Source organism: Blennius ocellaris (genome assembly GCF_963422515.1).
Source record: "Blennius ocellaris genome assembly, chromosome: 4".
NCBI lineage: Eukaryota > Metazoa > Chordata > Actinopteri > Blenniiformes > Blenniidae > Blennius > Blennius ocellaris.
Genome location: NC_137653.1, coordinates 14929921 through 14951567, shown reverse-complemented (window position 1 = coordinate 14951567; position 21647 = coordinate 14929921). Strand labels below are relative to the sequence as shown.

The window sequence follows — 21647 nt, the reverse complement described above, 5'->3', positions numbered from 1 at the left end:
ACATACAGTAGATCCAGACATGAACTTACTTTCCTAAAGTAGGACAAGATGTTGGAAGCCCAAATCTAATTTCTAAACAGACTGCATTCACGTCCTTGTTATTCCCTGTGAGCTTGTGTTTCACAAGGTTCTCCTCTTCAAATGTAGTTTCTTCATGTTGTCACACATATTATGGAAATACAATATTGTGTAATACATTAAAAACGAGCATAAATACCTCACCTCTTCATTTAGGTTTGCTGTCACTTCATTTTTACTCTGAATAAAGTCTAACGGTAAAAATCTCAGTAACCTCGCTGCTTGCGTTAAAGAAACTAAATGTTTTTTTAAAGTACAGTTGTGATACATATCTAAAGTGATTAAAAAAATTTGTGTTATTATAATTACCTCCAGGCAATACATATATTTAGATATCTTTTAAGTGTTGTTCAATGTCAAAATCAAAAGCAAATTAAACTTCAGCTGTCTGATACTTTGTGAGAAACTTGTAAAGATATATAGTAATATTCATCCATCCATGTTCAAAACCAATTTACCAGCCGACGTCGTGAAACCAAACTGTGGAAGAATGATTTAACAAAAACAAAAGGTTTGAGGTCTGAGTCCCTCATTCAGACTCGGCCGGAAAAGAAATGTGGTTAATTATTAATATTTGAATATAGCAGGATTCAATAAAACCCGATTAGTTCTTTCCCACGTTGGTAGAAAATATCCTAAAAAAAAAAAAAACTGATCTGAAGTTTAATCTACTGAGAGCATTTGTCTGAGAAAGTTCTTACATTAACATGAAGGCTTGTTAAGCCATTTGAGAATTTATTAAGAGATCCTTCATATCCAACTTAAAAATCCTGTACTAATAATCTTTGGAGGTCCAAAATGCCTTCCTGCCACTACTAGTGAGTGACATGCCTGGAACCAGGCCTCTCCAAACCCTACCAGGACTCCATATATTTTACATATTCATAAATTTATTGCTACATTTTTTAAAAGCAGTTTTACACTTTAGTGGGATGAATGACTGCTGTTAAATGATTTTCTTTTGCATTACATAGTGACCGTCTAATTCTGTATTTTTTCTATTTTCCTGATTTATTTCAGTTATTTTTTTTTTTTTTGGGGGGGTGGGGGGTATAAAAAGATAAATGGTTTTTCAGACTGATGAAAAAATAAGTTACACAACTTCATTTGAAGTCTGGTTAACAAACCCATTCATCATGAGCTGCTTAATATCAGCGTGTGTTCAACCAGCCAAAGATTAATGAGCCATGGAAATAATTTGATTTAATAACACGAGACGGGCTTTGAGGCTGGCATTTGATCGCACAAAGAATTTGCCATAATTCTTACATTTGGCTGGAAAAACCTGCACACTTTAACTCCAGAAATCTGTACTGTAAACTTCACACCACAAAGCTCCACAAAGCCACATGTATTAGATTTAGATTGTAATCACAGTCATGAAACAGTGGAACATATTTATTTTTTTGTTTTTTTTTAAACAATGTCTAATAAAAACTGTTATGTTTGGATAAAATCTGGAGTAAGAAAGATCCAAAAGTACAAGAAATTCTGTAAAATGTGAGTCTTAAAGAACATTTGTACATCCGACATTTGGTGGCTACTCCTGCGTGAAAATGTAAATTCTTATTAAACATTTATGCAAAAAAAAAAAAGTGCATTTTTAAAATCACTTCAACACACTTGGCCCTAAATGCTGCACATGAAACAGGAAAACTTAACTAGAAGAACACTTTGTGGCCTTACCAACAGCTTCATATGAGGTGCCGATGTTTGGTGAGCCTGCCAGCCTCTATTTGCACTTCTCCCAGCACACCCATCATTTTAACTAACTAACAACTATTGGCCCACTTCTTCTTAAGTCCGGACTTCCTAAAGTCAACATTACCTTTGAAATTGAGCCACTGAACGGCACAGGACCAAAGTGCCTGTCTCGCCCTTCACCAAATCAACAACAAACAAAACACACACAAAAAAAATGTACATGGCAGCTACATATAAATATGGAAATCAACTTTGAAAATTAACAATAAACAACTATTTTACATTATGGCTGGAAACACGGCAGCACACTTCTGGCTTCTCCAGAGCGGGACTTCGGCACTGAAGGAGCTTTCCTGTATTGTCCACTTTGTCTGTCCAGGTCCCGTCAGGAGCCTGAAGCGAGGGAGTCTTTATTGCTGGGACACTGGCTGGAGTTGAAACAGCCAGACGTCTTCCTCAGAGTCTCAGCTGAGGAAGCGGCATGCTGACATCCCGGAAGAACCGATGCACCAGGGCATTTTTGGCAGACAACCTTTTGTTCGGATCATATTTCAGCATTTCCTGCAAGACAAATTGTGGACACACATTATTACACACTTTGCAAAGTTTATCTAAAGGAGATTAAGCAGCTGCTTGATTTGTGCTCCAGACAGTTATATAACTGATAAATAAAGAAGCTGTCGTGAAGAAACCTATGACAGACATCCTTGGATCTACAATGCAAACACGCTGAATCCATCAAATCAATTTGTCCTCACTCCGAGCAGTTCTCGTCCGTCCTCGTCAAGCAGAGGCACCACTTTGGACAGTTCCTGTCGAATCCATTTGGGAAAGGAGGGCTTGTAGTCTGGCATGGAAGTGACTCCAGGCCAGACGGTCTCGTCGGGCGTCCCCAGGGTGCGGAAGATCCGGAACAACTGATCGATCTCGGAGTCACCGGGAAACAAAGCCCTCCTGGTGATCTGTGGACGGGGAGAGCAACGCGAGGTCGGCACATTGTGCATTCTTTTGTTTTGCTTTTTTTTTTTTGTTGTTTCTGAGCGCGTTACCATTTCAGCAAAGATGCACCCCAGACTCCAGATGTCGACACCCGTGGAGTAGTACTTGCAGCCCAGCAGAATCTCCGGCGCTCTGTACCAAAGTGTCACCACCTGACGGGTGAAAAGCGGTCAGGTTGGAGGAGAGGATCCTACTCTTTCATCCAATAAAAAAAAAACTAATTCTAACACGAGCCAAATAAATGTGCAGATGAACACATTCAGACAGATAAAAGCATTTCACTCATTACTGAAAGTTCATGCATCGCAGAAATACATTTCAACGAAGTAAAACAGTACGCACTTCATCTGAAGGTGTACGTAATAAAAAAAACTTTTCAGACGACCACATTGTTATAATCATCTCACCTCATGTGTGTATGTGCGCACGGGTACCCCGAAGGCTCTGGCCAGACCAAAGTCGGCCAACTTAATCTCACCCTGGGCGTTGATGAGGAGGTTCTGAGGCTTCAGGTCTCGATGAAGAACTCTGTGAGAGTGGCAGAAGGCCAGGCCTTGAAGCAACTGGAAAAGATAGCTCTAAAAAACCAAACAAACACAGAAACACACACTTGGGTCAGTGAGCTTCCCCGCATCATCGTCGCCGGCGCAGCCACTCTCCACGTCCTGCAGTTCGTCAGACAGATGTGAGATGATGAGCACCTTAACCAGAGGCAGCGGGATTCCAGTGACTGAGGAAGAGTCCATGAACTTCTTCAAATCCTGATGGAGAAACTCAAAGACCAAGTAGAGTTTGTTCTCGGTGTGAATGACGTCCCTCAATCTGAAAAAGAAAAAAGGTGAAACAGAAGGGTCAGGCCAAAGACTGGACCGAGGCACACAAAGAATCGAGATTCGATCAGAGATGTAACTTACTTGACAATGTTTGGGTGACTGAGCTCTCTGAGAAGCGAAATCTCTCGGATGGCTGTGCTGGGCACGCCCTCCGTTTCCCTGAATGGAAAACGCCGTACAATAAATGAATTTGCCCAAAATATAACGTTATAGTAGCACGTTTAAGGTGAACACTGACATTAGCGTGAAGAAAATCAAACACATACACATTTTCTGGTAATTAGCAGTTTAACGCATATGAAGGTTTGAACCAGTCCGCCACCAAGTACAGTGGTAGTAAACAGTCCTTCTGCTCAGTAGCTGCACAATAACAACAATGGCGGCCTCCACAGTGTCATGACTCTCAATCCACATAATCCTGGGACTTGGTCGTTTTGTAGTCGAGAGTTACCCCGTACTGGTGATCCAACTCGATCGTCTGCCCATACAACTGTCAATGTACACTTATTGCTAAGGTTTACAGCACATTGTTTTCTGTGTGCATTGGTTTTCATTACACAAACAACCAACAGCAGCAACTCCTGGCCTGGCATACCAACTACATCATTTTCAAAAACTGGGTCATTGCGAAAGTGATTCTTTTCAGAACTGCAAAAACAATATGTTTTCACTTGAAGCTGTCATGTAAACGGGGCCTCGTTCACAAAATAGTTTTCAAACTATGCCACAGAAGGGGCATGCATTTTTTTTTTTTTAAATCAGTGTTTCTTTGTTGGCATGCATGCTGCAATATCTCAATCTCAACACTTGCATCTACTTTTCGGTTCTTTTCACTCAACTTTCCTCAAAACTTTAGTGGATGTATTTGCCTGTTGACCAACACCTCGCACATTTATCATAATCGCTGATGACCTCTTGACTTCAGCTGGAACATTTGACTATTGTTTCGCGTCTCCGCTATAACGCCGTATTAACCCAAGAAAATAATCAACTTCGACGTTGACGCATGAGAAACGTTACGAAACAAACTCTCGAAGCGACTTTTGGATCAAGTTGCGCCATAATTTGGGAAGCTTGGGAAGTTTGCAGCTGACACCGTGTGGAGTGAGTTTAGCTCCGGCCTCCCCGGGAGGTCCAGATGATTCCCACCAACACCCCCCGGAGGTTCAACTTACGCGTCGAGCCGGATTTTCTTCAGGGCGACGGTTTCTCCGGTCACTTTATTCTTAGCCTTGTAGACTACCCCGTACGTCCCCTCTCCTATCTTCTCCACCTTCTGAAACGCCTCCATGTCGCCCGCTGCAAGTTCCAGGGTATAGCGGCTCTTTGTTGTCGGGAGCTAACGAGACAGGCGAGGCGCGCGGAGCCTCGCGTGCAACCTAACGTCTCCCCCTCGGCGGGACTTCCACACGCTTCGGATGAGTCAGTTTCGTGGACCGGAATCCTCGCCGAGGACTGTCGCTGTCGTGTGAGACGGAAGTTTGCTGAAGAGTAAAGAAAAAACGCATTGATCCTTCCCGTTCATGAATATCTACCGCCGTGCAGATGCGGGTCGCCGCGGTTGCAGCTCTTCAGTGGAAACACTGAACCAACACAACAGCGTTTCCCGCGTTGGGCTGGGAGCGCTCGATTTCCTGTCCGCGACACACCGGGCACCGGAGACAGGCAGTGTTTTTCATTTTTTGCGACCGCTTCCTCTGCGGTGTCCTTCTTGAAAACGTTATTTATTTAATATTTGTTTCTGAGTCGACAATTTGCTCCCAGTTTGAGCTAAATATTTGTATAACTGTGGATTGACACCGATGGGTAGAAGGAACCGCGTAACGCCGGAATGGTAAAAGAGGAGGACACCAAACTTACCTCACAGGTCACATGGTGTGACGCCATGACGTAATTACGTAACAACGTCTGACGTGGAACAATTTCAACAACCTTGTTTTAATCTGGAAAAGACACATAAACTAAGGTAACGATTTCAATAATTATAGCCATTAATTAAAGATAAAATAATTTAAATGAAAAGACAGAAATGAGGTTGCTCCCCGAAATATATCCCGGATTACATTTTTTTTCCAAGTATTTTCGTGGAGCTCCTCAGTTTTTATTTGCCTCCGTCTGTATTCAAGAGTTATTTTGAAACTATTTTTCGAAAATAGATTGGCTGTAAGTCAACTGACAATAAACTCTGTGTGTGTGTGTGTGTGTGTGTGTGTGTGTGTGTGTGTGTGTGTGTGTGTGTGTGTGTGTGTGTGTGTGTGAGTGTGTGTGTGTTGGGGGGGGGGGGGGGGGGTGACTGAAGGGGAAATAAGTAGCGCTCTCTGGTGGCGGTAAATGTAATTTCACAATCCCTCAGAATAGTTCTGGGGTCAATTTCAACCTTTTTCCTGTCTGACCTTGCTTTGTTTTATTTAAATTATCACATTAGGTTCACCTTTTTCACATCAGAAATGGGAACCAGCACATCTCATCACACTAATTATGAATACATTAATGATGAATAATGAGGCCAGATTAATAATATAAAGTGGAGTTGAGCCCTGAGCTGCAAGCAAACTGCGGACATTGTGGGACTTATATGACCCATTTCCTTCAGTAAAAGAACATTATCTGGCACATTTTATCACAAGCATATCCCATCAAGTTGTCAGGGCGCAGCCAAAAAGGAACAGAGCTTATCCAGCCTGAATAGGAGTCCATCACTATGACACTGTCATGGCGAACTGCAACACTATTGTTGTTGTAAGAAACACCCAAGTGAAGACGGCAATGTCAAAGTAGAAATTTACTATGAGCAGTGTTTTAAGGGGGGGGGGTCCACAGATGATATATTGATTCATATGTCTCCCAACCCAAACTGATTTTATGTCCACCATGGAAAGATAAAGTCTGCAGTGATTTCAAATATGTACTGGGACTGTGTTTGAGTCATCAGGTGTCCTGTGTTGTGTGCTGTGGGCTGCCTTTGTTACCAGACACAGAGAGCATTCATGCCAGTGGCGCACATGATCGAAGCCCGGAGGCCTTGATGCGTCTCCACCCAGCAGGTTTCGTGTGCAGTGACGTCTCTGTGCACTACAAAAACTATTTTCCTCGTCACGTTAAGAAGCAAATGTAACTGTTACCCACAGTTCTACGTCTGATTGTCGTCTTCTTTGAAAACAGCCATACCTCTGGGGTGCGAAACAACCAACCATGTAATTCTTTGGTTATTTCATTATCATAAATCTAAATATATTATATTATTATGATACTTCATTATCGATCGTTACATGGCATTAACCTGCTTTTGCCCAATAATCAGCTGTGTTCGGCTCCAGTGTCCCACAACCCTGGATTACATGAAGTGATAATAAAGACGTATGGATGTTGAAGCAACATGTTTTAGTGATGACAGTAAACCTGCCAACAACTTCTGCCTGAACCAGTCAGTGGTTCCATCCTGCTGGGTGTGGTGTACACATTAAAAAAAAAAATGTTCTCTGTGTTTGTTAAAGCAAGGCTTCAATTCGTTTGACCAGAAATTGAGGCTTTGTTCAGGTGTTCTTTATCTCTCACATAAAGTCTTTGCAGTGATGAATAAATGCGTTTATGAACAAAAAAGAAAACTTTGGAATTGTCTTGTTTAGTTGTTGTGAATAAATCACAGTCCTTGGTGCTTGCAGGAGTCATGAACTCAGTTCAGAATCGCCACTTTTCATTTTTCACAGGCACATTTCAAGCGTTTATACGAGCTGAAAGGTCTCCGTGCTTTTGAGGTTGTCTTCATGTAACTCACTCTGAAACGTAACCTGGTGAAAACACACACGCTTCACATCCTGCTTAAATCAGGAGGGTTTTAACGACTTCCAAATACTTCCTTTTTAGCTTCTTAATTCCAACTTTATAAGATAATAAAAAAGTGGCGACTGACTGAGAAAGATGGTTGGCTATTTGTGGTATGCCTGGTCAGGTGCTCTGTGGGGGGATTTATTTCCTCCTGCACTGTGTTGTGAGCACATGAGGGGGTCACATGTAGTGCAGCTTGAACAGTTTCACAGGCACGAGACAACGTCAAAAACCACAGCCTCTGTGATAACAGCACACATACTGACTGTTTCATAAGGCCTGTACCGCCTAAAATTGATTAACACCGAAAAACAAATACGTGGTTCATTTTGTAAATATACACCTAAATTATGTAATCACCTCCCAATGCTTAAAATGTTTTCACTATAATAAAATGTTTTTTTTTCCAAAACATTTTTTTTTAATGAATCAATAACACTGGTATACCAATTTGTACACTGTAAATGTCAAATTTCACCAAATATCTTTCGAGATCAGACGTGTCAAAGAAAACATCTGTTTAGATTTTTTTTCTTTTTCAATACACGTAACCCTCAAAGAAGTATATTTCTAATCTATTAACTAGAAATGACATTTTTAAGACAGAAATGCTACAACCTGGGAGGCGACAGGCTTGAGTCAACAACAGTTTGATGAGAAACAACGTTCATAAATATTTCAACAAATTCTCCACATAGAAAAATGCAGGATGCTTTTTTTGGGGGGGGGACATTTCATCGTTTGTTGCACCAGAAGTCCTCATAAAAAAAATGTAAGATCTTTGAAATTGGATTTATTTCTCCTTAAAGATATTAACTTTCTCAGATTTAATTTGTACTTGTACCTCTTTGCGCAAACTCAAAGGAAAACTTTAGAATTTTTTGTTAGTATGTATGGTGGGGTTTGATTTCTTGCAGTGGGTTGGTGGCTGCAGGGGAGTGGGGAGGCTCGGTGGCTGTGTTGGGGGAGGGGCTGGGGGCTCCTGAGGCGGACTCTCGGGCGCGGTTTGGGGGCCCGAGAGCTCCAGTCATGCGGTGCTCTGTTGTGTCATTGTGTCCTTCCATCTGACGAACCTGTGGGGGCTTATTTCCCTCAGTCATGGATGGTGTGTGTGTATGTGTGTGCGTGTGTGTGCGTGTGTGTGTACAGAATACCAATAGAAAAAAATATTGGTTCAAATAACTTTTGAATGAGTACTGTAGAAAGTAGGAACATAGTGAGTTGGGCTTTCGAAGAATGGAGTTCAGGATTACACAGGATTAGCGCCGCCCCAGACCTTTTCAGACGTGGTTACAATTTGTCTGCACGTGTCAGATGAGCGACTTTAACCAGAGGGAGGACTTATACCTGAACCGTGTTTGCTTTTGTCCATCATTACCTCGGATAGGCTGCAATGACCTGCGATCCTGAATGATGATCAAGCGGTGTACAAGATGGATGTGTTCATATGAACACACGTTACAAAAAAAAAAAAATCTACATGTCTGAAATAAATGATCATCATGGTCTCATTTCCCTGATACAGTCCGTTTATAATCAACCTGGATTGTAAGTCGCCCTCAAACCCTGAAATCCTTCCCTTGTTTGAGCCTGATGAATGAAACTCTTGCTCCTTAATAAACAAAAACACTTCTTCTATTCCTTTTTTTTTTTTTTTTTTAGATGTGGGATTGTGATGGATCAACAGTGTTGTGTTTTAGGGTTTATTTTCATTTCCCATGTAGTACATGTGGGACTCTTCATCAAGCATAAAGCAAACAAAAATAAAAGAGCCACAGAAAAGCAACGATGGTAGAAACTGATATGATTGTTATGAAGTTAAACGCATTCTACAATCATCTGATCATCAGTTTTAGAATCAGGCTAATCCATTAAGCTTTTCTTTTTCTGTATGTGAATGAATATTTTTTTTTCTCTTCATCTGAATGAACACCCTGATATTGAAGGTGGGTCGATCTCAGAAATGGACATTCGGTGTGTCTGTGCTGCTGTGGGTGGGTGGGTGGATGGGTGGATGGGGGTGGGGGGGGGGGGGGGGGGGGGGGGATTCTCAGAGACGCAGCAGCCTGAGGTGAACAATTGAATATGAAGGAATGACAGAGGAAATAAAAGGATGCCATTGATTGGCCACTCACACACTCATCTTGTGATGCCCATGCACACATAGCAGTAAGGTCATTGGTGAAACACAGGCGTGACTCGAGTTTGCTCACAGCTGCCTGCAGTCGAAACACTGAAGCAGACATCTCATGCAACATTTTCTTTGACAATGTGCAGGAAGTAGTTTTTTTATTGATTTTCCTGTAATGCACTCAAAGGATTTCTTTGTGTTCCTCTGAATTATTAACATGCTCTTTTGCGCAACAATTTTCCATAACTTTTGATTAAACACTGTCTTGAGCTCTTTATTAGAGACCCTATATGTAAAGTAATACTAAAACTGTTAATCGATAAATAAAAGAAATTCAACTTGACTGTGGTTCACAGGTGAAAATACAACACACGACATTCGTCAAACACATTTAAGTTTAGATCATTACAAAAATCAACGAGACGATAATAAATGTTTTCTTTTAAATAAAAACTTAAAATGTTGACTTTGATGTCAAAAACGGCTAAAGTAGTCATTCATTGGTTTAAAGGGGTGGTGCCAGTTTGCAGTCTTCCAATGATGTCATAGGTGAGAACTAATTTTATGGTAATTCATGGCCGGGGCTTCCTTAAAGAGAGTGGGGGGACCTTTGTGAGGTCTCTGAGGGAGTTGTGTGTTTGGGGTTGAGGACTGCAGGGTGAGGATCGGGGCTCAGACAGGAGACAGACACACACACACACACACACAGGATGAGGACGCTGGTTTTGCTTGTTCTGGCTTTTGCCTCAGCCACTGCAAAAGGTGAGTTCCTAAAATAACAAAAAAAAAAACTGTTTGACAAGGTTTTTTTTTTTTTCTTATCATTCATTTTTATGGTAAATCAACCTTATTGCAGATGGATTTGTCAAATCAGTAACAGATCCATTCAGTGTTGTCCGACCCATAGTTTTTGTAAAGTATCAAAATTATACAAATAATGTCATTACAACAAAATGCATGTACTGCAAGATCCTCTTAGATACCTATAACTAAATACATTCAGATGAAATGAACTTGTGATTACATTTTTCGCCTTTGGAGATTATTATTGTTCCCCTGATTCATTTGAATCACTGTGACTAATGTAAACTAACAGGTTTCTGCTGAATTACAAGCTTATGTCTCAATGTTTGACTTATTTTTCCTGTGGTTTGTTGAACAATTTTTATTTTTTTTATTCCATGCCAGTTTCAGTGCACACACTCTGTACTGTTAATGAGTGAGACATGAGGCGGTGTACGTACTTGCAATACTTACAATAAGCACACATAACTCATTATTTGAAACAATTCCCAGGTGTGTAGGAAAATGTATCATTCATGCTTAAAAATGTATTTATTATTACATTATTCCTGTTTTTTCTAGGCTAATTTTAAGGGATAACTGCTAAAAATTATAATTAAAAAAATAATGATTATAATAACAAAATAACAACAATAAAATGAAATGAAATGAAATGTGTGTTTTTCACATCAATTGCTAAATACGCCAATCGGCGGGAAAAAGTTCAGTGAGCCAATGTCTGGGAGCCCTCATTCCTCCCACTGGGATTACTGGTGTTGCCTCTCAGCTGATAGTCACATGAAAGGGATTGGGGGCGAGATTTCAGGTCGTGTGACTCCCACTACCAAGAACCCTGACCCCCCCCCTCACCCCTTCAACACTGAAAACACGGACCTGCTCTCATTTACATCTCAAACAATATGTGGATGCTTTTGTAGAGTCATTGCAAACGAAGTGAAACATCATACACCCTTACTGACATATTAATGGGTTCTCATTTCTTACTAAACTCACAATTAAAGGCACACACGCTTTGAGTCGCTTGTTTAGTGGTTACCTGGGGAATGTGATGCACATTCTATCTTCCTGATTTTGTGATACTTCTTGCAGGACAAAGAAGTCAGTTCACGCGTTATCGATCATGGAACTCACGGACTTATCCAGTGTGGAAAGACGGCGACTCGAGATTCAGAAACTGTTGGTCTGGTGAGGCCCAAAAGTCTGTCTTATATTAAAAAAAAATTACTTTTCATCTTGTGGTTGATTGTTTTTTGTTCATCCACAACTAAAATTGTTAAAATGTAAAATAATAAAGATATGCTTAAAAAAACAAAAAAATTGTTAAAATGTGATTTAAAAAAAACAAACATAAAATGTTCCCCCCAGGTGGAGAAGTGACCTTCAGTCTGAAGAATGATGCCCCCACATTGACTGGAGCAAAATCAACCTTCACAATTGATCTCAACTTCCCTCCAAACCAGACCGTGCGTTCCGACGGACAAGTGGTCTGGGCGCAGAACTGCACCATCAACGGTAAGAAAAACTTCTTTCATGTAAATAACTGCACAGTGTGTATGTGAAGTTTCTCTGAATTTAGCCTGAAACAGCCAGTTAAAAGAAAGAAAAGAAGACAATATGTGACTACAAATGTGCTGGAAAATCCTCAAAAACCTGTGTCTCCCAGATTCAAGATGGTTTGGGTTTGAATTTTACCTGATGCATCTTAATGCTACGTGTAAGTAGGTGGTTTTTGCCTCTTTCAGGCAAACAGTATCAGGAGGGTCAGGCTGTATATCCAAACCAAGACACTGAGCGGACTGGGGTTTTCCCTGATGGCACACCTTTCTCCAGGACCCGGACCCGGAAACCTCAATACGTTTATGTGTGGAAGGCATGGGGTAAAGTCTACGTACATCGATATTCTGTTTGAACTTTTCTGTCAATTCACTGTTCCCAGTGGGTAATTCAGTTCACTGCCAACAGTGAAAAACAAACACAATGACAATAACACAACTTACAGAGTTGTTACATGTATGTGTTTGAATAGCGTGAATTTACTGAACGTTGTTACTCATTACTGGGCTTTTTCTAACTGATGATGATGATGATGTCACTGTATGTCAGGTCGCTATTGGCAGGTGGCAGATGGACCATCCTCCTCTCTCAGCATCAATACCGACGATGTACCCCTGGGCTCCTACAACATGGAGCTGGTCATATATCATTGTCGTGGCCAGGACAGGTTCATCCCTCTCGGCTATGCCTCTTCAGTGTTTACTATCACAGGTAAGCCATCACACTGTTTTCAACGTAAATAACCCGACATTTTAAATTCTTTTAAAACCCAGCCTTTTAAAACCAGCTCTCCGTTGTTTTATCTGTCTTTAGATCAGGTTCCTTTCACCATATCACTTGCCCAAGTCAACGACGTGAACCAAAACGACCAGAACTTCATCCAGAACCAAGCTATCGGCTTCACCGTCAATCTGCACGATCCCAGCCAGTACTTGAACAACGCAGACATCAGCTTCAGCTGGGACTTTGGTGACAACAGTGGTACTCTGATCTCCAGAGAGCGCGCGGTCACACACACGTACGTTGCCGTCGGGACCTTCAAACCTCAAGTGGTCTTGATGGCAAGCATCCCCTGTGCAAATCCCACTGCCGGTGAGGTTTCGCACTCCTTCAACATTCTTCACAGTCATCTAAACATGTGACAATTTGCTGAAAAGTCCTTTTTTTTCTTCTTGCAGCTGCTCCTGTTGATGCCTCGGCTGCTCCAGCGGTGGTTGTGATGGCCTCCACACCAGCGGCCGCTGCAGCTGAGGGAGGAGATGCCATTGCCCTGGACGTTGACGCCTCCGATTCCACTCCCCTTGCCGCGTCTGTGCAGCCAGAGGGTGCAGCCACAATCACCGAAGATGGCGAGGCAGTTGCCGATACGGATGCGGCAGCTGTAGAAGTTGCCCCGGTTGATGCTGCAGAGGTGGATGCAGCTGCCGTTCCAGCGGAAGAAGAAGCTGCCGTTCCTGCGGCAGAGGAGACGGATGCCGGAGTTGAAACAGACGCGACAGCCACAGATGAGGCCGCCGCCGCCGCCTCTGTTGCCCCGGCAGTGGAGGAACCAGCAGACGCCGACACGGCCGCTGCAGATGAAACGGCCGTCGTGGTCGATGCTGCCGAAGAAGACGTGCTTGTGATCGATGCCGCTGCTTCAGTTGCCCCTGTCGCAGAGGGTGAAGAAGCAGCAGTTGAAGTCATTGAGACGATCACTGCCGCACCTGTGGAAGAAGCAGCTGTGGAAGCAGAAGCTGATGTGACTGCTGAAGCTGAGGCTGCTGCTGCTGAGCCTGCTGCTGATGCTGCTGCTGAAGCTGATGCTGCTGTTGAAGCCGCCGAGCCTGCGACAGAGGTTGTCCAAGCTGAAACCGAAGCTCCCGCTGACAATGTAGTGGCTCTGGCTGCGACTGAGGCCACAGCTGTAGAAGAAGAAGCAGCAGCAGCAGCAGCTGATGAAGCTGCCGAGGCTGAAGTCGTGGAGAACGAAGTCGCAGCGACCGCAGCTGCCACAGGTGAACGTTTACAACAGATTCAAATCAAAGCAAACAAAAATCAAGAAACTGTGTCTTCAAAATATGTTTTCTTTATTGGTACGAGCAGGTGAAGAAGTGGCTGTCCCAGCCGAGGGGGAAGTTGAAGCTGAAGTGGAAGCAGATCCAGCACAGGTTGCTCTTGTTTTGACTAAGAGACAAGCGCCTGAGCTGACAGATGACTGCACCGTCTACCGCTATGGCTCCCGCGCTGCATCTGTGGATGTCGTCCGTAAGTCAATCAATCTTGTTACGTTTTGAAAACGATTTTTTAAAATAATAATTTCTGTAACTATTTCTTTCATTTTCTTGCAACAGAGGGTATTGAAAGTGTGGAGATTGTGCAGGTTTCCAGTGTTCTGTCACTGACAACTGAGCTGGATCAGAATGCTGTGGACGTCACCATCACCTGTCAGGGAAGGTGAGCGGTTCACGTTCATGTCATGTTTAGCTCAGTCAGGAAGTTCACATTGAGCTTTCATACAGATTTTATGGACAAGGTGAATTTTGAGGCCTCGGAAATGTTTGTTTAAAAGTGGAAAATAAAACAATGCAAACTATATCCCACCAGATTTTCCGATCAAATCACAGGTAGAAAAACACATTTCCTGAGTGTGATATAAATACTAATTGAATATTTGATATTTTGATTGCTATTTTGATTGTAAAAGAAAACTGAAACTGCATTAATACTCCTCCCCAGTCCATTTCTTGTTTAACTGAATTTTGTGTATTATTTTTTAGAATATGGAAACTAAAAAGAAATGAATACAGGATATTTGTTTCCTCTGCAGTCTGCCAAGTGAAGTCTGCACAGTCATTTCCGATGCTGACTGTATCACGCCGGTGCAAACCATCTGTAATGCAGCCACACCCTCTCCAGACTGTCAGATGATCCTTCGTCAGTTCTTCAATGAGACCGGAGTTTTCTGCCTTAACGTCTCTCTAACCAATGATGTCAGTCTCGCTGTGGCAAGCGCTCGGGTCAATGTAGCACTAGGTAAGTGAATGGAAATGCAATTAAAAGTCACTGAAATTAATCTATTTTAAATGAACATTTCTCATTAACCTAATGTGTCCCTATTTTTAGCTTCTGGAGGTTCTCCAGCAGGAACTGCTGCCACAGTGCTGGGTGTTATGGTTCTCGCTTGTGTCGTCTGTTGTATCGGTTTGATGTACAGGTGGGTGCAGGACTCAGGAAACTCTATTGATAGAAAGTGAATAGAATTTCAAAAAACTAGGAGAAATTACAACAACAAAAAAGTCATGGATTTAAGAAAAAAAAAAAACTTGATTCAGAAAATGATGCAAAGGTAAATTGTCCTGACGTTTTTGTTTCATAGGTACTTTGACCCAAGATCAGCAGTCAAAATAAACAAAGTGGCTGTGCCAGGGTCTAATCTGAGCTTTTTACTTTTTATTATGGAAAAATGAGAAATAACACTTCAGTCAAATTTATTGCTGCTTCTAAATAATTCACAGTGGGACCAATCGTTTCAGTAAGTGTAGCAGAATTTAAACAAAAGTGAGACACGAGCAAAGAAATCAGAGACATGAAAAAGTTATCCACCATATAGTGAGTTAGCATGAGCACCAAAACCTTACTTGTCAGTCAATTAATAGAAAGCAGCATTGAACTGAAGAGAAACTGTTCAGCAGGCTGGATTCTGAGGAGCTTTTAGCAGATTTGCCTAAAACAAACAAACAAACAAACAAACAAAAAATATCTGCTGCGAATGAATGATATGCTACCATTACAATTTACATAATTTCAAAATAGCTCATTTTTCTTAATAAGCTTGACCGTACAAAATCCTTTCATAGAATCGGTTCTTTTTTGGAATGCGTTCATCCATCTTCACACTAAATCTAAACAAATTGATGTTTAATACGAGTTAGAAAACTAACATTTTTATTACTCAAGATCAATTTAGGCTGTGAGCCACCTCGACTCCTCATCAATATCATCATCATTACTATTAATGACATTGCTCTCTTAACATGTTTTAAAATATGGCACCAGACTAATTATTGACACAAACAAGAGGAACTAAGGACATTATTGACAGCACCGTACCAGGCTACCACACAAACACGTTTTTTGGTAAAACTTAGGTTCCATCTAGTAATTTACTACAAATCATTTATATTTACTTAACCATAATCATCTTATTCTAGGTAGCTACACATTCACAATGTGATAGACATTGATTAAAAACAAAGTAAATCTGAAACACTCATTGAAATATGTTTAATATAATAAAAAATCTAACAAAACAGCTGATTCAAATGAGTTCATTACTGCATATTCTTATTATCAATGACACCATTTTATCTTAACAAATAAAATGTCTGTAAAAACAGGTCATGTATTTATTCAACTTCAGGTCGAGGGAACAGTTTGACATTTGACTTTGAGTTAATCTAAATTGGGATGAAGTAATCAGCTGCTTCCTCTTTCTGTTTCATAATGTACAGTTTGATTTTAGATTTATCAGTCAACAAGAGGATTGTTAATGCTGACCTTTTTATTTTTCATCTGCACGTTTCGTGTATTTTCTATGAATATTTTCATTACTACGGATGACTTGGTGGTTATTTTTCAATAGCCTTGACGGATTTATTCTATCTTGTCTGAAAATTTGAACACACAACCTGATTTAAGAATCGTAGTCCAGTTTAAATTCATGGCTGTTTCATATATCAACAACCCCCCCCCCCCCCCCCCCCCCCCGGCCTGTCTCACCCACTGTGTCATGTTTCTTAAACAGGCGCTTCAAGCAGTACCAGCCACTGAGAGAGGACGGCACGGCGAGCAGCAGCTCTGCAGTCACGTCAGTGCCGATGCTGCTGTGGAACCTGCTGAGTCGACAGTCGCCAGGAGAGAGCCGGCCTCTGCTTCAAGGGAGGATTGTGTAAATATCTCCATCAGTTTGTGCAGCTTAACGTCGACGACATCCACCAATGTCAGCTTGATATGAGTGCTACTGTCTCTGGTGACACTGTCACTGCCATTAAAACTCTGAACTAATTACGAGAAGTGAACCAGCGCCACACTCTACAGACGTATGAATCTAGAGCAATTTGTATGATTAAAAAAGGTGTAACAAAATGGCTCCAACATCTGCAGAACAAACGCATATTTATTGGGACCTATACATTTTTTTGGTTTTATTAATTGGCATTGATAGTATATAGAAGCCACAATGTACCATAATGTACATGGCCAAATTTTTATTAAACCCAATATCCTTCAAACACATTTAATGTCCATTTTCTCTCCAAGGTCATTTAAATCAAGCTCCTCAAAAAACATATTCATGTTTGCTACGATGAAATGAATAAAAATTGACCTTTATCTCCCTCATGTGCTTCTCTGGCATTTTTGTCCTGCAGTTATTCTACCATGGTCTTGTGATTTGTGATTTTGTGAAACTGCTGCCTACCAGGAATGACCTCAAACAAAAAATTTGAAATAAGCTTAAAATGGTAAATGGACTCCATTGATATAGGGCTATTTCATCTTTTTTTTTTTTTTTCGCAAATACTAAAACAGCAAATGCAGGTGAAGATAGGGCTTTTGTTTCCCCTATGTTTAAATACACGTCAGTTGCACATCATTTCTCAATGCAATAAATGATTATTGTATGTTTTCTTGAAGTGAGAAATGAAAATATGGCAAAGACAAAGTCAGACCAGCCAGACAAACATAGAAATACCGCTCATCCATCGGCGTCAGACGTGATGTGATGAAATCAGAATGGTGTCGGGGGGGGGGGGGGTTTCTAATACAGAGGAGCGCAGCAGAGGAAAGGAAGTAGAACCTTGCAAAGCCGGAGCATCAGCAGCCAATCGGATGCAGCAGAGTGACACAGCTTCCTCTGGCTGGTGGTGTGATCTATAATTTCATATTATCCGTCCCAGGAGAACAAACACAGACAGCTGGCGGCATGTAGATACAGATCCTGAACCAGTGTTTTCCATTGGTTTGAAGGTTATGGGAACATTTCAAATGCGCTTCGATTATAAACACTGGTGGCCGAGAGATTAGAAAAGCAAGCTTGTGATCAGAAGTTCGCGGCTTTGAATCCCACTGCTGACAGATTACCACTGTGGGTCCCCGAGCAAGGCCCTGGAACCCCCATCAGCTCTCGGGGCGCTGCTCCCACTGCTCTCTAGAGATGGCTCAAATGCAGAGACCACATTTTGCTGTATAATAGTTGTATAGGAAAGCTGAAGCGATCATTCACAGTTTGGCCCATCTGAGTAGTGAGGGGGACATTCTTGTGGCCTTCACCAATGATAAAAATTCCTCATCCTTGTCAGTATCCGGCTCTTTGGAGCCCCAGCCCCCAGCAGCCACCCCGCACTGCCAGAGTAAGCAATGTGCTCCGCCCCGCCAGACAAGGGCACCGCTAAAACGAAGCACCGCCCTAATATACCCACCCACAACCCCACCCCGTGTGTCTGAGGGTCTGTTGTGGTCGGACATTCATCTGTACTGAGTGGCATTGTTGTGTTAGTGTTATCTTTGCTGAAGTTCATGAAATCCAATCCAGTTTGAGGGCGGAGTAAATAATGATGTCTCACCAATGTTAAACACTGATTTGGTATAATGTATTAAATTAAAGCAAATGTCCAAGAAACTATTGTATTTTACATCAGACCGGTCTCCTTCTGAACAGTTTTATCATCTCGACTGACGGTAATGTAAGTTAACAGATTTGTTAAATGCAATTTATAGTGACGGCGAGTTTGAGTAAACTGTTAAAACAATAACATATAACACAGGGTGTGTGCAGGAGGCCGGCCGTCCTGTTAAGACCGCAGCAAACTCAATTACAAAATCATGAAAACGTATAATGTAGCAGTAGCCGATGCAGCCAGGAGGGACTGTGGTCATAGGAACACTGCAGCTGAGTGTACAGAAAAAAATATTGCCCTAACATGCTAGACTCCACTCACTTAAAGTGATTTACTATTATGTTGCGGGCTGCTCCTCATGCATTGAACCGACAACGCGCTGCTGATCGTAACATTCACATTGCATGACACACTGCAGTGCAGGAAGAAAAAAAAAGGCTGACGTCACTGCAGCAAAATCTTTAGTCGGAGAAGCTACAGCCGGAAACAAAGACATGACATGAAGTGAAAATGAAAGGGAAAGACAGCCTTTGATGACACGTTTACAGTGAGATACAAAGTCCTACGTGATGTTTTGTTATAAAAGCAGGGATGCAACTGCTTTGAAACAAACGTGTGAACAACCACTGACCAGTTGCGCATCGTACAGCCGATCTCACCTTACAGTTTCTGGGATGTCAAGAGAAAGTTTGCGTTGAGATCTGTCATTCACGTATGAGTGTGTACGGCATCCTTTGGGACTTATTACTTACATCCACAAAACATCCCACCAACAGACTTGTGTAACACTGCAGGGCTCCATTACAGTAATTACCAAGTACAGCAATTCATCATGTTCAAGCCATTAACATGTCTGTTGGTCACATGTTCCCTGTGCCGTTCAGCCATTTCCATTAACTCCTGAATCTTCCCCTCTGCAGCACAGACACGAGTCAACAGCCCTTCTGGGAGGCCGTCATTTTTCAACCACGATCTCTATCTCAGCCCTGACAGCCCCGGTGGCTTTTAATATGTCGTTTCATCCTCCCGATTCATCCTCGTCAAATCAGACAACCATCCCAGTTAATGCAGTCACCTTGCTCCAATGATGGATAAAAGAGGTATTGTTTTTTTTTTCTTTTCTTTGTCCAATTACTTTATAGATTTTGACTTTACAGTACGTGGTGAAAAGATGAGCCAGGGAGGTGACACCACCCAACCAGCCTCACTGCTCTGATTAATTTGAGCGAGTCTTTATTGCTCAACCACTCCCTAGCAACAGATCTTAACAGGGATGTAGTTTCCTTCTTCTCCATCCTCTATGCAGCAGAAACAGAAGGCTTTATGATTATAAGAAAGTCCCACTGCAGCATACAATCAGTACATGTTGTACATTAAGCAGCTCAAGCTGCTACTTCCAAGCAGATTGCGTTAGTCTGACATGGGTGACAAGGATTTTTCATTATTTGTTAAAAAAAACAAAACAAAACAAACTCTAATGTTAAAAATGTAACATTAACCTCACCACACCTTTTTGAAAATTAAAGGGCTACACTTAATTTCATTTTAATCAAACTTTCAACAAATTAGGTATTATCAGCCACTGAAAGCTGTACCAGATGTCACGAGAAAAACTAAATGAAATTTTAAAATGAAATAAGGAATGCCGTTTTGTCTTGAGCTTTTTATTCTTTTTTCAACCACTTTTTAAAGGTATCGAAGTTCAAGGACGGCGTGTCTGAAAGGACCCATGCACCATCGCCCCGATGCAAATGAAGTGATTTTGTGCCGCAATTACCACAGATTTTACACACCATCAGTTTATCTTAAGGGTTAAACAGTAAATCGTCCTCAGACACACTTAACTGATAGTTGTACTTTATTTGAGATGCTCAACTGATTTAATTGATCTCAAATCAAGTCATAAATAGATTTTTTTCAGCTTCTTTTGCACCAACTTGATCTGCAAATTTAAAAAAAAGAAAATAGGAGTGTATACAGCTATATCTTATAGAAACAAAAAAAGCAACAAAGAAAAAAAGCTTTATTGACTTAAAAAACAATGTTGTTGTCCGTGTGATACGATTGTTATTTACAACAATTAAAAATAACCGTGGCGACAGAATAGGTGAGCAAATTCAACCTTATTGAGTCATGAAGATAGTTAAATCAAGACGAGTGACCTTTTCATATTTCTAGAAAGAAAGAAAGAAAGAAATTACCATTAAATTAAGGCCAACAAATGTTCTTTGTTTCCTATGTAGCAATGTTCTGTTCTGCTGACCAGACTGACTGCTGTTTAAGTTTGATCAGATCACCCATTAAAGGCCACACCCATTGCATTAACTTTATGTAAGAATACAGGATAAATCCCATCACCTGACCCTTCGCCCTCCATAATGAAATCACGAGACAGTGTGTTTAGTCCCGATATTCCACTGACCGAGATACCGAAATGCCTGTTTGGGTTTGAAAGATGACACACATGCTGTGAGTAGTTGTTTGAAATGGACGCAGATAATCTAGAATGACAGCATCACAGAAGGAAAATTGAATTCTAAAGCTCCCGTGGGAATTCTCCAAGAATCAGAAGGATCAATTGCTAATGGTAACATCTGGCTGATGGTTAATATTACAATTCCCCCCCATCCATCAGAAAGCTGGGTGATTTTTGTTCATGGAACATCTGGGGTATATTCACAGCTTCATTTAGAAATGTCTATGGTGTAAACACCGATAAAAAATGTTAAGACGATAGAAGCGATTGAAATGGTTTGGAGCTGGATTTAAAGATACGAACAGAAAGTGAGACGTGGTAGTGAGACAGGGTGTGAGACGAAGGGGGAGGGAGAGGAGAGTTACTGACCACGAAGCAGGTTGATTAGATTACAGAGCGAAGACCAACAGGCCATTTGTTTCCCGGAGAGCCAGGACTCAATGGGAGCAGTCCTGCAGACCTGGAACAAACACAACAAAGTGCCTCTGTGCGTTTCTGTGAATGAGAGACAATGAAAGAAAATACTTTACGGCAATGTTCAGTCAGGAAACACCCCAAATTAGAGACTTTTTTTTTTTTTAATG

The 21647-nt window shown here is 41.5% G+C and overlaps 2 protein-coding genes across 2 annotated transcripts; one reads left to right on the top strand and one right to left on the bottom strand.

The window, feature by feature from the left end:
• Nucleotides 1-1376: 1376 nt before the first annotated feature.
• Nucleotides 1377-5214, bottom strand: cdk2 (cyclin dependent kinase 2). Its single transcript, XM_080494646.1, has 7 exons — nt 4790-5214; nt 3696-3773; nt 3483-3603; nt 3189-3359; nt 2832-2933; nt 2541-2744; nt 1377-2343 (listed from the first exon to the last, which is right to left on the bottom strand). The coding sequence occupies exons 1-7, from the start codon at nt 4903-4905 to the stop codon at nt 2239-2241; spliced, it is 897 nt and encodes a 298-aa protein (XP_080350772.1). The 5' UTR covers nt 4906-5214; the 3' UTR covers nt 1377-2238.
• Nucleotides 5215-10202: 4988 nt separating this feature from the next.
• pmela (premelanosome protein a) lies at nt 10203-17301 on the top strand. Its single transcript, XM_080495922.1, has 12 exons — nt 10203-10332; nt 11464-11559; nt 11740-11886; nt 12117-12251; nt 12478-12639; nt 12742-13020; nt 13107-13925; nt 14014-14175; nt 14262-14364; nt 14738-14943; nt 15034-15124; nt 16715-17301. Exons 1-12 carry the CDS (start codon nt 10281-10283, stop codon nt 16860-16862), a joined length of 2400 nt encoding a protein of 799 aa, XP_080352048.1. The 5' UTR covers nt 10203-10280; the 3' UTR covers nt 16863-17301.
• The last annotated feature ends 4346 nt before the right edge of the window (nt 17302-21647 follow it).